The sequence below is a fragment of the Lagenorhynchus albirostris genome, chromosome 19, assembly GCF_949774975.1.
Source record: "Lagenorhynchus albirostris chromosome 19, mLagAlb1.1, whole genome shotgun sequence".
Lineage (NCBI taxonomy): Eukaryota > Metazoa > Chordata > Mammalia > Artiodactyla > Delphinidae > Lagenorhynchus > Lagenorhynchus albirostris.
In genome coordinates, this window is record NC_083113.1 from 40871527 (window position 1) to 40888883 (window position 17357).

At 53.5% G+C, this 17357-nt stretch overlaps 1 protein-coding gene across 1 annotated transcript in view; it reads left to right on the top strand.

Moving 5' to 3' along the window:
* The first annotated feature begins 268 nt into the window (after nucleotides 1–268).
* BEAN1 (brain expressed associated with NEDD4 1) overlaps nucleotides 269–17357 on the top strand; it is a 40047-nt gene continuing 22958 nt past the window's right edge. The window contains exons 1-2 of the mRNA XM_060131668.1: nucleotides 269–396; nucleotides 9237–9343. Of these exons, the coding sequence (XP_059987651.1) occupies nucleotides 9319–9343 (25 nt within the window). The 5' untranslated portion in view covers nucleotides 269–396; nucleotides 9237–9318. The remainder of the gene's footprint in view (nucleotides 397–9236; nucleotides 9344–17357) is intronic.

Consider the following 17357-nt stretch of genomic DNA (forward strand, 5'->3'; position numbering starts at 1 on the left):
GCCGCGGCGCAGGGCGGCGGGAGCGGGCGGCCGTGGCGTGGGCGGCGGTGCCGGGCCGGCGGGCGGCCGGGCGGGGCTGAGGCAGGGCCGGGAAGCCGGGAAGCCGGGAAGCCGGGAAGCCGGGAAGCCGGGAAGCCGGGAAGCCGCCGCCACCGCCTCGGCCGGGGATCTCGGGCCCCGGGTGGGCTCGGCAGGGCCCCGCCCCGCCACGCCCCTGCGCGCCGAGCAGGCCGAGGCGGAGCGGCGCGCCCCCCGCGACGCCGGAGCCCGAGCCCGAACGCAGCGGCATCCAAGCGGGAACCGGAGCGGGAGCGGAGCCAGAGCGGGAACCTGAGCTGGAGCCGAAGCTGGAGCCGGCAGTGCGGCGCACGGAGCGGAGCGAGGCAGTCAAGCCGAGTAAGGGGCGTGGGGCCGGGGGCGGCGCTGGGGAGGGGCGGGGAGGGGGTCCCGGCCCCCTCCCCCGCGCTCTGCTGCGGCCCCGGCGCAAGCACACACCCGGGGTCGCTCAGCGCGGTCCGCGGCGGATCCGCAGCGCGCTCCGAACAGGAACCCCGCTCTCCCGCGGACCCCGGCCCCGACCCCCGCGCCCCCGGGCGGGCCACCGGGACTCGCGCGGGCCGTGGCTGCCCCTGAGCATGCCATCGGGCCGCAGGGACGGAGAGGTCTCCCGGTTCTTGCCCGACTTGAGTCCCAAACAAACATCCACCCCACGGAGGGAGCATAAGACAGTCTTCACGACCCCGCGCCCTCGGTTTCGCGGACCCCTGAACAACCCACCCAAGAAGGGTAAACTAGGACGCACTTTTCGTCGGGGTAGGAGAGGAAAGGGGCTCTGGGCTTTGTGGAGTTTGAAGCTAGAACCCACCCCCGCCCCTCGTGCCGGGAAGTTTGACCCTCCGGCGGGCGGGCCACCAGGGCCATGCCCCCGCTTCGATGCCTACCACGCTGGCCTGTCTCAGCACCATCGGTGGGAGAGGTGGTGTCCCCGCCGCACCTTCTCCAGCTCCGGGGCCGACTTTCCCTGGCGCGGTAAGCGGGACTCGAGGCTGAGTCCGAGGCGGCTGCTCTGGCTGGCTGCGCAGCGCCAAGCGGTACAGCCGCCTCTCCCTAATCGCTCTCGGAAGTTGGGTAGTGCCCACCAGACCCACGGCAGACTCGCACGACCCTCCCCCTCTCCCCATCGGCCCGGCGGTCCTGAGGCTGGCGCGCGGAGGACCCAGGGCTGCCCTCCTGATCCCACGCGCCGTGCCAGAGGAGATGGCCAGGCCCAGGCTGGGAAGCGGAGGGCACCAGTGACAGGTGTGAGCGGCGGGGGCTCCAGGAGCTTGGTCCTTGGTCTTGATTCACACAGTCCATGGGCACCTGCCTTGCGCAAGCCCCCCCTGACTCTCCTCAAACATCCTGACTGCTCTACTGGAACAAGTGGCTTCACCTCCCTGTGCCTCAATTGCCTCTGCTGACAAGTAGGTAGGATTCTGTGGTGAACAGAGTGTTTAAGGGCTTTGGAACCAGAGGGTGGGCTTGGAAGACTTCGTAGCCGTGTGATGTTAGGCAAGATACTTAACCTCTCTGAGCCTCAGTTTCCCCATCTGAAACATGGGGAAGATGGGTTGGGAGGTGAGGCGATGCTTGTAGGGGGCCTAGCATGGTGCTTGGCACTCAGCCCTCACTCAATTCAGGTTGACCACAGGTGTCGTTCTGTGAAGCACGCAGCACCAGTGGGTGCTGAGACAGAGCGAGTTGCCCTGAGGTGGCGGCAACACGACCCCCTCCCAACCCCCCAAGCCTCCCTCCAAGGAGGCCTTTGAATCCCCCAAGGGCTTGTTGACATCTAACTGCGGTGCAAATCCCTCTCTTTAGGGCCTGCCCTTTCTCAGCTGTTCCCTCCTCCCCGGGCAATCTGCTTCCCAGCGGTGCTCGCCTCCCTACCTGTCATCTCCATCCAGGTTGGGAATGACCGTATCTGATCAGCTCTTTCTTCTGCCCTTGACTGATGTCCGCTGCTCACACTCTGTGCGAGGGAATTCACACCTCCCTCCGCTCCGGGGACCGGGGCCTGGGGAGGACTGCTTTCCCTGCGAAGCAATCAGACAGTAGACAGGTGGCTTGGGTGTTCCAGTGGTGACAGTTCAGACAGGCAGTGAAGAGCCGCAGGGGGAGCAGCCACCAGGGCAAGGAGACAGCGGGAAGTCGGAGGGGTCCCAACCCTGAACCTGCGCTGACCGTGGTGTGTTCATCCAGGCGACTGAGCCACGAGGCACCAGAAATGATAACCCTTGGAGAGGAAATGAAGCCCGTGGCTGACTGAGAGGTTAGAAGTTAGAGCTGGAAGGGCCCCAGGAAGAGATCTGCCCAGTCTGTGCAGCTGGGGCTTCAGACCCAGAGCAGAACCAATGAGGCCCAAGGCCTGGGAGAGGATGCTGGAATCCTTGGGGTGGCATGGAGGGTGTAGGTAACCAGAAGCATCGTTGGGAAGAAAACAAGTGTCCAGCTTGTGGACACCCGCGTTAGTCCTGCTCACCTGTGCCCCAGCTGTGAGAACGGGGGGATGTGGGGGGTCTGTCCACATGCTGCCTGGTGGGGACCTAGTGAGACAGGCAGAATGGGCTGCCTCCTGGGGGCTGTTTCTACACAACCCCCCCCCCCCCCCGTCGTCTTCTTCCTCTGTAGCCTACTCCCACCCCTCCCCCATTCACCCACCAGGGAGTCACATCCCAGCATCTTCCATAATCCTCACCTCTTCTTCCCAAAGGAGTTAATCAGAAACTAATTTAGGAGGTTTGTGTCACCTGGTTCACAGAGTGGAGTACAGCCAGGCAGCAACGTGATGGGGATACGGGCACCTCCTTCAGTCTTGGGGAATAATCAGTTAGACACACTCAGATGCCTGTTACCTGAAGCCTTTGCCCTGGAAGTGCTCACAGCACAGGGTAAGGGACGAGAAGGTGGCAGCCAGCTCTCAGCCTCCTGAAGAGAGAAACTGAAGCCAGGAGGGCTTCTGAGTCCCCCTGGCACAAAGTACAGTTGTGGCTGAGAGCACGGCTTCTTGGAGCTGGACTGCCTGGGTTTATGGCTTGTGATTCTGGGCAGGAGATTGACCTTTCAGAGCCTCAATTTCCTCTTGAAAAGGGGAACAAATAGTCTACATCTCCCAGTATAGTTGTGAGGACTGGAGAAACAATATACAGGAAACACGTGGCAGGGACGCATGGACCCCTGGCAATGGCCTTGCTATGTCTGCATTGTGAACATGCACTGAATGCATGCTCTTTCCCAAGCATAAGTATTTTCTCTCTGGAGTCTGAGGACAGCCCTCTGATCTAAGTACTATAATTGCCCCTATTTTATAGATGAGAACACTGAGGCTTAGAAAGGTTAAGGACTAACTTTGCTAAGTATAGAAAACTTAAAACATCACTATGACTCATCATAATTTTATGAGTTTGTAAAACTGATAATTAGCACATTGCATCTTAGACGATATGTAATTAGTTAATGGAATGCTTCCTCAATGGAGATCTTCAATCATTGTATCTTTATGTGTTAATTGCCCATGGGCTATAGAATTTTTAGAGACATCTTCATTTTTTTTCTATTCAAACAGTATCAAACTGATTTAAAAGAGCAGCTCCCCCCGCATTTATTCCCTATCTCTCTTCTCTCCATTTTTCTCCATAGCGCTTATCACCCCCAACATTTATTTATCTTACTCATTTGTTTATTGTCTGCCCTCATCAATATAATGTAAACTCCCCAAAGGCAGGGACTTTTAACCATTTTGCTCACTCTCATATCCCCAGGGACTAGAACAATAACCAGCACTTCGTATGCTTTGCAAATTATAAAGTGTTTTACAAACATAAGGTCTATTATTGTTATTATTATTGCCAAGTGTCTAGTTTGCCTGAAGATAAACCTTAAGGTTCACGGCAGAAACTGTTCTCTCAAAAATCTGGCAAATAGGACCTGCTCAAGCACCAGGGAAAATGTGATGAAGGTTAAAAGCAGTGGAGATTATTTTCCTAACATGTTAATAAAGCTCCTTATCAGTAAGTTCAAAGACAAGTTAACTTTTTTAAATTTTGGCAAAAAATGGCATGTTCAAAGGCAATTACATTAGCGCTTAAAACTTCCGATGAGTTAACTATCACTGATTTATTCAGTTAATTATTCTTTATTTTGTTAGCATAAAAGGTGTTTCTAAATCTTCATTTTAATGATTTTTCAGATTATAAAAGTAATACATGTTCATTGAAGAAAATTTGGAAAATCATTCTTAAAAAATAAAAGAACATAAAAAGCCTCCTCCATCCCACCACTGCCCAGAGAGTTCGTGACTGTGGGTATTTTAGTCTATTTCCTTTTAATCTTTTTCTATGTGTGAATATTTTCTCTAGTTTTTTTTTTTTTTTTTTTGCCCTTACAAAATAAGGATCATATTGTAGGCAGAGTTCTAGAACCTGCTTACCTGGTGGGGTTTTTCCCCCCTCTTAACAGTATACTGAAAGTCTTTTCTGTTATTAAAATTTCTTTAAAAACATGATTCCATGGCTATACAATATTCCATTATAAGCGTATGCCAAACTTTTCTCAGCCTCTCCTCTCTTATTGGACACTGGGGTCGCATCCCATGTTTCACCACTGTAATAATACTTTTCTATGCCCTCTTTGGTGTTTTCTGGGCCCTGAATCAGGCTTCTCTACACCCTTGGTCAGGACCTATTTGCTGATTTGCAGATGGACCGGTTTGTGTAGTTAGTCAGTATGTCAAGTCTTAGAAGTTGGGCCTTGGTGGCAGCGGGGAAGGCAGCTGATCCAGTAGAGGACTGCTCCAGGTAAATCAAGGCAACCTGAAGACCCAGTAACCTCCACGCATTTCCTGACCAACCCAGTGTAGCACACATGTGGCCAGATGTTGCATGGGGACAGAAGGCCTCCTTGCTGCAGAGGCTGTCACACACTTGGATCCCTTTTCTAACATCAGGACCAAGTTACTTGTTTGCAAACCTCTGTGTCCTCTGCCAGCCTCTCTGCCACCGTCCTCTCACTCTTTTTCATTTGCTTCTTCATTTAATCACATGACAAACGTTTACAGGCATACCTCGTTTTATTGCTCTTCATAGATATTGCTTGTTTTTACCAACTGAAGTTTTGGAGCAATCTTGCGTCAAGCAAGTCATATCCATGCCATTTTTCCAACTGCATTTGCCCACTTCATGTCCCTTATGTCACATTTTGGTGATTCTCACAACATTTCAAACTTTTTCATTGCTGTTGTATTTGCTGTGGTGATCTGTGACCAGTGATTTTTTTTTTTTTTTGCTGTACGCGGGCCTCTCACTGTTGTGGCCTCTCCCGTTGTGGAGCACAGGCTCTGGACGCGCAGGCTCAGCAGCCATGGCTCACGGGCCCAGCCGCTCTGCGGCATGTGGGACCTTCCCGGACCGGGGCACGAACCCGCTTCCCCTAGCATCGGCAGGCGGACTCTCAACCACTGCGCCACCAGGGAAGCCCTTTTTTTTTTTTTTTTTTTGGTGACCAGTGATTTTTGATGTTACTGTCACAAAAAGATTACCACTCACTGAAGGCTCAGATGATGGTTAGCGTTTTTTAGCAATAAAGGTTTTTTTTCTTTTTTTTTTTTTTTTTTGGCCACGCCATGCGGCATGGGGGATCTTAGTTCCCAGACCAGGGTTCGAACCCGAGCCCCCTGCATTGGGAACAGGGAGTCTTAACTGGGCCGGCAGGGAAGTCCCAATAAAGTATTTTTAAATGAAGGTATGTACATTGTTTTTTTGAAAAAATGTCTACTGCAAACCTAACAGACTACAGTATAGGGTGAACCTAACTTTGATATGCACCGGGACACCCAAAAAATCGTGTGACTCGCTGTATTGCGGTGGTCTGGAGCCTCGCGACCACCAAACCGCAATATCTCCGAGGTATGCCTGTAATGACATCTACCCGCACTTGCCAAGGAATGTTTTTCTCCATTAAGGAAACCATCAGCTGGGTCCCAGACTAAAGACCCGCCTCCCTCATTTCTGAGACTCCTTTCTGTGTCAACTGTAAGATGGGGATTTGTTTTGAGATCCAGTAGGCTGAGCAGGCGCTGCATAGACGTGGCCCATTCCGGAGGCCAGCCCCTGCTTGGCCCTGCCCCGTCTGCCGTGGACTCCGGTGAAGCTCAACCCTCCAGTCTGGGTGCCTCCGCCGCGCATGCGCTGACCGTCCTGTCCCCGCTGTTACCTGGCCGCCTCCGCCAGGGATACGGCGCCAGTCCACTAACCACAGGCTCATTGATCGAGATCAGAGTGTCGCAGTGGCTACAGAAAGGAGGTATTCCGGGAGCAGGGACGTGAAGCAAAGTGGGAGTGACGTGGACTCGCCGCCCACCATTCAGCCACTTCAGAACCTGGAATACCGCAGCCCGCCGGCCCGCCCTCCGGTTTCCAGCCAGACAATCCAGTCGGAGATGAGTCACAGGCAGGGACACGCCTCGCCTCAGATGCTGGGTGCTGAGTGAGGCGGGCGTGGGGGGGGAGACGTGACCTGGTGTCAGATCTCTGTGGGGTGGCCCTGCAGTAACCAAGGGGCACGGGGGGGGGGGTTGACAGATTCCGTCCCTGCATTGCTCTTCCTCCACCTCTTCTCTCTGGGTGACTTCGGGTGGGTTATTATGTCACGGAGCCTATGAGTTTTCTCATTTGCAAAATGAAACTGTTACCCACTTCGGGGCACCTGTTGCAGTAATTTCGGTGATCTTAACTGGCACACGCAGGTGTTTGGTGAACGTGAGCCACCCTGAAAGCCGGCGTGCCCAGAACATCTCCACATACGGAAATGTCTACCTGACCCATGGCCAAACCTGCCGGCCCCTTGCCAGCCTCCTGGCCACCTGGGAACCTAACACGCTGTCCACCAAACACCCAAACTGACCATGGAAAACGATACGTAACGCAAGGGTTTTTGGTGCCCCCTTCCCTGGGAGGTCATCTCTCACCTCCCCACACCCTACAAAACCCCAGCCTTCATCTCAGTGTCACAAGGCCCAGTGGGAGGAAAGAGGGGGTACAGGGGGCCTCTAGGAGAAGCAGGACCTTGGGGACAACTGCTTGAAGTGTTGGAGCTGGTCAGCACCCTCCATGGCATCAGGTGCCACCAGGATAGCCTTACAGTAAGTGTACATTCAGCGTGCATTTACTAAGCGCCCACACTATGCCAACTCACTAGAGAGGGAAACAGCCCTGGAACTGTGGAGGTTGGCGCAGAAGCCAGCACATTTTCCTGAGGGCACGGGAGGCTGTGGAAGACTTTTCATCAAGTGACATAATCCATTTTGCCTTTAAGAAAGACTTCTCTGGAAGAAGCACAAGAGATGACCTGTCAGCCCACTTACATCCTCCTCCAGACTCACACGCGGCCACAGGGCACACCAGCACACCCGCAGAAATGAACACAGACACACGTACACACATGTATTTTTAGAATGCACAGATCCCAGGCCCTGAGATGCTCTGTGAGTTTTCTGGTGTGAAATCACAGTTCCCCAAGCAGCCTGCCACGCCGGTTCTACCAGGCCTGGGGAGATCACATCCTACCTTCACTTCCCCCATCTGAACTCTTGACTGGGTTTCTATGGGGACTGGGAGTGGGTGTCAGGCCAGCCTGGGGTTCACACCAGGACAGGCTGAGCTGGAAGAAGCCACCTGAAGAGGGATTCCCAGGTCAGCAGCAGTCACGGCCCCCTCCCTCCCACCCCCCTCAGGCAGCAGAATGAACGTTTTGCAGCCACACACTCCTGCCATGGGCTTTCCGTACATAACCCCCGTCCTCACGGCAGGTTAAGTGTCCTTACCCTGCTTTCCCCAGGAAGACACTGCACCTCAGAGAGCTGAAGTGCTTTGTCCAAAGTCACACTGCCAGGAAGTGGCAGAGTTGATATTAGCACTCAGGAATCGGACTTCTGAGCTCAGGCTCTCCAAAGATAGGTGTTTGATTTGTTTGTTAAATAGAATAATCAGTTATTATTGTAGTTTGGCCAATTGGCCCCGTCAAAACAGAGGACCCATTTGGAGAAAAAAAAAATATGATAAAAGGGATCCCTGGAGGAGAAAAGGGTGGGACCTCTGGACCCGCCTCTTACAGAAAAGTTCTGTCCACAATGGTATCATCCCCAGGATCAGGGAAGCCGAATGTCCCCTGGGACCTAGAGGGGCCAGGCTCTTCTCCCATTGGCTTATGACTGACAGCTTCCCCTGCAAGTACCTGCTCGGCTCCACATCCATGCAAAGGTGCAGTTTGGTTTCTGCAAGTGAAGTGACCGCACTGCCTAGAAATAAGAACTGTAACTCCCTAATATTCCCATAGCCTCCTGTCACCTGGGGACATACCAGGAGAGACTGAATCAATCCAGATTTCCAGCAGCATGGGAAGATGGATTACTTGCTGAAAATGTCTCCTCCATTGCAAATGGGTGTTAGAGTGACCTGGCAGTCCTTTGCTGCACAGACATCCTGACACCTGGGTGTTCACTTGGGGGTACAGGGGGAATTGGGGAAGAGACAGTTTCATTCTCTAGGTTCTTATTTCTGAATTGGTAATTTAATATATTAGGTGCCTTTTAAGGGAGTGTGCTGGCTGACAGTGTGGGCTTTGGAGTCAAACAGACCTGGGTTCTAGTCCCAGCCTGTAATTAGAAGCTGTGTGACCCTGGAAAGCTTCATAACCTCTCTGAGCCTCAACTGCCTTATTTATAAAATGAGAATTAAAAGAGCAGAGCATGTTCCTCTTAAAACTGTTGTGATGATGATGATGATGATAAGGTTTGAACTAGGCATCTATGAATTCCCTTCCAAAGCCAGCTATGGGACCTTAAACTAGTCCCTCACCCTCTCCAGTTCTCAGTTTCCCCTTCTGTGAAATGAGGACATTGAACTGATCTTTAAGGGTCTTTCCAGCCCTGACAGTTACAAGATTCTCAAGGGTCCACCCAGGAGAGAGATTCCCCCCTTCCACTGACTACTAAGAACCTAGCACACATTTGTGCCACCCCTGCCCAGAACCCCCATATTCTGCAGCCCAGAGCCCTCCAGGCCCCCACTCAGACTAGGCCCATGCTCTCAAAGTCACCATCCTCTCCCCAGAGGTTGACAGCCGAGGGTACACGAGCGCCCTGCAGGGTCAGTAGGTGCTGTATGGACGCCCCCATCACCTGCCTGTTTGTGTCTCTGCAGGTGAGCGGAGGGTCCTTCCCTACGAGAAATCAGAGCTGTGCACGTGGGCAGGCTGGCTCCGCTGTTCTGCTCCAAGGATTACATGTCCTTCAAACGCCCCTGCCCCTGTAAGTCTCCTCCCCACATCTTCCCATGGACCAGGGCCAGGTGAGGGCAGAGTCAGGACTGCAGAAATTGTCTCTAGGATGTCTGGCCAGAGAGCTCCAGGGGTCTGATCAGGGTGTGATGTGGTATGACGGGTGGGGGGAGGGCAACACAGGAGACTCCTGACATCTCACTTTGCGAATCCCTCTGTATGAGCCCTTCCCAAAGTGTGGTTCAGGGTTCCTCCAAGGGATATTAATGGGGTTACTATTTTTTTAATTCCATGGTCAAGTGAGTGTGGGAAACGCTGAGTGAGACAAGTCAAGTAGATTTTGCTGGACTTTTCAGAGCCTTTAATATGGTGCTGTGTTGTGAGGCTCCACAGGAAAGAGAAAGCCCAGTGATCTTCCCAAATCTAGTTGACCACAAGGAATGTCTCACGGGATGGGTGCTCCACAGAACACACTCCTTGGAGTTCAGTGTCCTAGAAAACCCTTCCTGGAGTAGCCCCACCATGCAGCCCCTCATTTACTAATTCATTTCTATCTAATGAAGCCATAGATGATTTTGCCCGTAACATGCTTCTCATGGCTCCCTGATGCCCACGCGTCTAGACGATGGACACAACCGGGTGTACCCCGGGGCTCAAGGTCGCAGCCCCTAGGGCTCACTCCCCTAGTCGTCATCAGCCCCGCCTTCACCGACTCATGCTGCCACCCTTACCCCAGAGTCGCCTTCACCTCTCCCCCTGGCAGCCACCTGCTTCCTCCCATGATGTCCCCTGAACCCCCTCAAGCCACCATCATTTGCTGCAGTTTGGGAGGACGTGCGTAACCTCCCCATCCCTTCTCTGTGGTGAGGCGGGACTGTGAGTCTGTGTGAGTTCAGGGCCCCCACCTTAGCGTCCCTCTACTTGTCATCTCCCTTCGGCCCGCTCACCAGTGTCTGTTCAAATTTGCGCCATTGGTTACGTGTCCCAAATTGTGGGGTTGGGGGCCTCTCTTGCATATAGTCGAAATCCCAACTGTCAATTGTTTGAACATCAAAGGGCTGCTGTAGCCGGGGTGGGGAGAGCTGGCCCCCCGTCTGGGAGCGATCATCCCCAGGTGGGCCGGGGAGGGCAAGGTGGCAATGGGTTCACTGTGCAGAGTGGTGTTCAGGGGGCGGGGGAGCCCAGCCTGGCTGCTGGCTGCCGTGGGTACCGAGGAGGGCATAGGTCAGGAGTGATAAGCTTTCTGATAGGTAGGACAAGCTCAATGAATTATTGTTACTGTTGTCACCATGGCTGCTGCTGTGGCATAATTAGGTGGCAAAGCCACAGGGGGAGCAGGTCGGAGCCCAGGGTCACCTGCCCCACAGAGGGTCAGGGTGGCTGTGCCCTCACTCCTGGGAGCAGCCAGCAGTGGAGAAGGCTGGGGCTGCTGAGTGCGGAGGGCTTTCCAGAACCTTCTGGGCTCAAGCCAGGCCCTTCGGAGCCCTGCCCATCTGCACTAATAGGGGCCAACAGCCCAGGACAGGGCTTTGTGCATCCAGCTCCTGAGGACTCCAGGGCATGGTCATGGGTATGCTGGGCTGCTCAGAAGCAGTTCCTGCGCGTCTCTGATTCCCTCCCCCCTCACCGCCCCGCCCCACACCGACAGGCCCAGCGCCGAGCATGCAGTAGGCACTCAATGTTTGTTGAATAAATAAATGCACAGTCAGACACTGTGGATGAGGTGCTGGAGGGGGAGAAGCTGAAGCTCCTGACTCTGTCACCAGATTCTCTGTGGCTTTGGCCAGCCCATCCCCATCTCTAAAATGAAGGGGACTGAGGCCCGTGGGTTCCAGGAGCCCAGGGCAACTGTGAGGCTCCTTGGAGGGTGAGGGGAGCCCAGGCAGGCAGAACCCAGGAGCCCCACCACCCACTGCTTCAGCCAGAGCAGCTCTGCTAACATCTACAGGTTGGGGTCTATTCAGATTTCAATTGGAGAAGGGTGTCCCAGGCAACGGCAAGTTGGGTCCCATGAGGTTGTCCAGGCCCACCCCTTCCTCCATCATCTCTCCCCTTCTCTGCCGGATTCTTCTCCTCATGTTGTCCAATCAGACTCTTTACCTTTTCTCTGCACTTGTTTAAGAAGTGATCACAGCACCCCTTTCAGCACTCTTAGTCTGCTTCAATCTGGCTCCTCCAACCCCACACCAACACCACATCAGCATCTGTGTCACTAAGTCCATCCCAGAGTTTCCAGTTCTCAGCTGCATCTGACGCTGTTGGTCACATCAGTCTTCTAGGTAACTCCTCCACTGAGGAGTTCCTGACTCTGAGCCCTCAGGTCCTCCTCCAGCCCCTCTGGCTCCCTGGGCTCTGACCATCCATTCCTGGTCTCCTTTGGTGCTGGAGGTGGGTGGATTCTTCCCGCACCTGCCCTGGGATGCTGGGTCCCCCAAGACTCCAATCCTGCTGGCCTTCTCGCCCCAAACACTTCAGACCATTTCATCCTCACTCTGCTCTCAACTGCAGCGTCTAGGCCGGCACCTTCCCGGCTCTCTCCCAGCCCAGTTCTGCCTGAGCTTCTGATTCCTTCTGCCTTCTGCTGCCTGGCTCCCCTGGGCAGCCCCCGTCTCCACTGCTCAAATACAGCCTGTCCCAGACTGAACTCCTGTCTTCCCCTCCACGCTGGCTTGCTTGATTTTGCTGTCTTGGTTTAGGATACCACCATCACCACCACCATCACCACCACTCAGTTCTTCAGGCCAGAAATCTGGGAGTGACCGTCAATTCTCCTCCAACACACCCATCATTGCCAACTGCCCAAGGAGACCCCGGGGTTTCCAAACTGGGTCAACAGATCTCCCTTCTGACTCCCCCCCGCCATCCGGGCCCCTCCTCAGACCCCACCTGGAAGTTGCTGCCTCAGTAGATGTTTATGGAACAACCAGACAAATGAGCAAATCGAGGTGAAGCAGATGTCTTATGGGCGGCCTCCTGGGCTCGCAGACCAGAGGCCTTCACGCAGGTTCTGGAAGGGATGCAGGAAGGGATGCAGAACCACAAGGGCCCCAGACATCCACATACACCTGACCCAGAGCAATGAGGGATGAAGCCGGAAGTCCAAAGAGGGCCCTGCCGTGGACATACACCCTCTTCTTTTAGCACCTCCTTTCCTGCTCTGTGAATTTAGACACCTACCAGGGAATCCTTGAACCTTCTTAGCTCACAAAATCATCTTGCTCAATACATGCAAAGATGCCAAAGACCATTAAAACCTGGAAAACTTAGGATAGGAATCACAGCTTGTTCCTGTTTAGGTTTCCACACCCCTACACCCAGCCGACTGAGAAGGGCAAAAGGGAAAGTCCCCAGAAGGAAAAACAAGCCCTAGAGTTTCCCAAGCAAGACCCATCTCCTAGGAGTGAGAGTTCAGGAGGTCAGGGAGAGTCAGCAGGGAACGTGGATCCAGGGCAGGGAGGAGTAGGGCGATGGGCAGGCGTCTGCCCAGTACCCACAGATTCAGACACTGGGTGAAGTGGGACCATCCACTGGCCTCTCAGGAGCTGGGCAGCCATGAAGCAGACCAGGCTGGGCCCACTCCTCCCAGGTCCTACCACATCCCCGGCCCCATCTTACCTTCCGAGCATCTCAGCTCATCTCGGCCCCTCGCAGAGACAGCCCCAGCGGACCTCCATGCCCCTCTGCCCAGTCAAGCAGATGAAAAGACTAGGGCAGGGAGAGGCAGCAAGAACAGGGGAGGGGAAGCCCTGAGGGTTCTGGCCACAAGGCTGCAGGAGGGAAGTCTGGTCGTCTCCCTGCAAGTGCAGGCCTGTGAGCCATTTCCAGCCCTAAGCACTGAGTGAGGAGGACCAGCCTGGCTCCTCAGAGAGGCTGGAGGCGTGGGAGCCTCCTCCATCTGGCCCCAGCTGGGCAGGGCAGCCCAGGATTCCCCCAGGACCCAGGCTCCAAGAACAGATGCTTCACAACCTCTTCTTCGCCACCAGCACATGGCAGCTCCACAGAGCTCCCTGTGAGGTGGAGGTGGCCTCAACGGACAGATCTGGGGGAGGAGGGGCTTCGGGGCCGCAGGGGAGACTGAGCCTGTAGCCAAGCAGGATAGAGAGCCACAGAGAAATCAGGTGGGGCTTGTCTCTGCTAAGCTCACAGGCTGCCCACAGGGCTGGAAGGAATCGCAGCCTGCAAAAGTCTCTGGATGGGCTTGACTCTCCCTCAGCATTGGTGTGATGTGATAGACAGTGCCTGAGTTCGAGTGCAACATGGCACTGACACGAACAGCTGTGTGATCCGGAGCAAGCTACTTAATGTCTAGAAACCTCAATTTGCTCATCTGTAAAATGGAAATAGTCATAATAGCCTTTTGGTTTGATGCCCAGATGTGGTGTACCACAAGGAGCATCTAGCTCAGTGCCAGGCACTGAGAGATGCTCAAGAAACTTGAAAATCTTGTCTTTTGACCACCCTCTCTCTACACAGCTTAATATGACCCAAGTCTTTGGTAACAGAATGCAGGAAATGAGGAGAGATGGGGACTTTGGAGATGAATCCGGGGTTTGGACCGGACACTCCTGTTTTCTGGCTCTGCTCATTGTAACTGTTACCTCTGCAGAGACTTCGCTGTCAACAGAAGGAAGGACTTGAAAGCTAGGAGGGCAAATGATGGGGCACACTCTGCAATTTACCACTTCTCTGCCCAGAGCAGACATTGCTAATCAACTGCAGTGCTCTTTCCCACTGAGCCCGAATGCAACCTCAGACTCCCTCTGAACACATGCAGGCACTCCCCAATAATCATTAGCCTGTGAGATGAAACCTTTGTCCATTCCTTGCTGAGGTCTGATTTTGGAACGGGCAAGGGAATAGAAGGAGTGACTTCGGCTGGCCATGTCTCTCTGAGCCTCAGTTTCCTCATCTGTAAACTGGAAGTTGAAAGGACTGTCCACCTCAAGAGGGCTGCTCTGAGGATCAAATGAGGTACCACAGATAAAGGGCTTACAAGGCCTTACGATCATTTCTTTATGTGGCCTTCTTGCTTCCTAGAAGCGACTCTGCACAGGAGGGGTCAGTGTGGCCATTTCAGGCCTGAGGAAACTGAAGCTCAAGGACGTGAAGAAGCTAGTCTAGGTGACACAGCTGGAAAATGGTGGGGGTCAGGGATACACCCCAGGTGAGTCTTTCCAGGGCTCAATTTTGGATAATCTGCAGCTGGACAAAAAGGGTAGAGTCACGTCTGCTCCTTCACCCCCACCCCTCGAATGGAGAGTCCATTCTGCAACCCCATAAACACCCTGGCTGCCCCTCCTCAGAGTTCTCTGGTCGAGCTCAGCATCTGATAGCTAATCTCAGTTTTAAATGCACGATCATTTTATATGAGAGTCCTTGGCAAGAGGGCATCAACCTCAGCTTGAGTGCTTCATGTAGTACTAATAACAGTAGCAGTATCCCCAGCTTTTGCAGAGCACTCCTTGCTGGCAGAGTTTCTGCACTTCCCCGTCCCCTGGCAGTGGGCTCCCTGGGTGACCTCATCCACCTCATGGTACTGAGCAGCTTCCATACACTGACGGTCCCCAAATTTACATCTCCAGCTCCAGACTCTCCCTGAACTCCAGACTCAGATATACAACTGTCCACCCCATATCTCCACTCGGATGTCCACTCGGGTGTCTACAGCTTATCTCAGATAGAACATGTCAAAACCTTACATCTTGACTCAAAGACCCCACCCAAGCTGCCCGTCATCTTCCCCATCTCAGGAAATGGCAGCTCAGTCCTTCCATGTGCTCAAGCCCCAAACTTTCTCAGTTTTTACTGCTCTCCTTCTCATCTACCCCCAAACCAATTAATCTGAAAATCCTAACAGTTTCACTTTCAAATCTGACCCCATCTTGCCACTTCCACCTCTAAGCCCCAGGACCAAAGACACCATCGTCATCACCTGTACCACTGTCCTAGCCTCCTAACTGGCCTCTTTGCCCCCCTCTTGTCCCCCTCCGGCCTATTCTGCCACAACCCTGGGAGCATGGAAAAGGGAAGGATCTAGAGACTGAGTCTTGGGTTGGTTTCTGTATCTAGAAATCTTGCCAAGGAAAGCATGACCCCCAGAGTTGTCACCCACGGCACCCCAAAGTCAAGTACACTGGAGAGGACTGACCTGCAAACAGCGATGTGTAAGGACACTGCCATTTCTCTGCCAAGGGCTACCCTAGATTGGCTACCCATCCTGCACCTGGAACTGTGCCCAGGGTGATTAGGAAACGCTGGTCTTCCTCTGTGATGTCACCACAGAAGTGTGCAGGCCTGCACACTTCCCAGACAGGAGAGAGACGCCCCAAGAGAGAAGTCACATGCCCCATGGACCCAGGGGCTACCGACGGAGGAGACAGGTTTCAAAAGCAGGGCTTCCAGGCCCAAGCCCAGGGCACTGGCCACGCTACTCCCTCTGAGAGCTTGATACATTTTCACCTCCTAGAGTTCCTTCTATTTGCTTCTCTCTGCATTTAAGGACCGTATCCTCCATTAGCCCCCAAACCATCAGCTTCTAAGGGCTGCTCCCTCTTCCCACCTGATCCCACCTAGACTACGTGTCCATAGGTGACCTCCAGGCCTTGCTCGAGAGTCATTCCAGAGCTTTCCTCTGCCCATCCGCCAGGGCCTTCAGCCACTGGATGATGTCTGTCTCCCCTAGGAATGTGGCTAAGGCTGGGGATGTAGTCTAATACAGTAAAAACAGCAAGAGCTGAAAGACGCAGGTTCAAAAAACCATTGGAGCAAATGTATTTAAATCATCCAAGCCTCCGTTTATTCAGCTATGAAATGGGATTGTGAGACCCAGTTTCCAGGATGACTGAGAGTTTGGTGAGCACATAGATGCTCAGTAAGAGTTTGTTCTATCTTTCACCTCTGGCTCTTGCATTCCACAACGAGAGCTGCAGAACTCACTCGGTCTTCCCTGCAGGGTCCTCCCAAGACCGTTCCAAGGGGAGATCACGTGTTCCCTCTCCCTTCCCAGCCAGCCCCAGGCTGGTGTTGAAACACAGCATGGCATGCTCGGCCACCTTCATCTGACAGGCTCTAATCAGGGGCCAGCCAGATGCCAGCCGTTCACCAGATCCCATCACAGGCACACAACGGGACAATGCAAGAAAATGTGTTCTACCTTGTAGATTGGATGTAAGAGGTCCTTTGCTGACCCTGTAGGACTTACCCTGGGACTCTACCCCAACTGCCTCACACCAGAGGTGGAGAAACTGAGATGCAGATTGGGGACTGGACCAGGTCACCCAGCGTGTTTGTGGCTGAAACTTTGATGCTCCCAGCCTGACTCCACATAAAGTGCTCCTTCCACATGGAGCCTGCTCCCCTGTTCTCAGTGAAGATGCAGAAAAAGAGCAGCCCTCTTTTGAAAGCGAAACTGTGACAAAAGCCACGTCTTTTTGTTTTTTAACAATAAAGACATTTATTGTTTCCGCACAGGGAGGGAAGTCCTGAGACGGAACAGCGTTAGGGTTCTCAATTTCAGTGGTCAAGGATGGACATCATTAAGGACCCAGGTTCTTTCCATCTTCTTACACCAACATTTTCTGCATTGCAAGATGATCCCCGTCAGGGACTTCCCTGGTGGTCCAGTGGCTAAAACTCCGCGCTCCCAATGCAGGGAATCTGGGTTCAATCCCTGGTCAGGGAACTAGATCCCACATGCAGCAACTAAGAGTTCACATACCACAACTAAAGATACCGCATGCAGCAACAAAGATCCTGTCTGCCGCAACTAAGACCCAGCACAGCCAAATAAATAAATATTAAAAAAAAAAAGATGGCCCCATCAACCCAGGCAGTGACGCAACTTTTCCCAGAAGTCCCCCAGCACACCACCCCCATGTCTTATTGGCCAGAATTTAGTCACATGTCCACCCCTAAGCCAATCATACTGAGGGCATGGTAATACCAAGACTGGCTTACCAAGCCAGTCTTTAAAAGGACAAAGGTTGTTAGAACATAGTCCCCCCTCAGTCTAACATGGAGGCAGTGGACAGTCAGACTAGCAAACC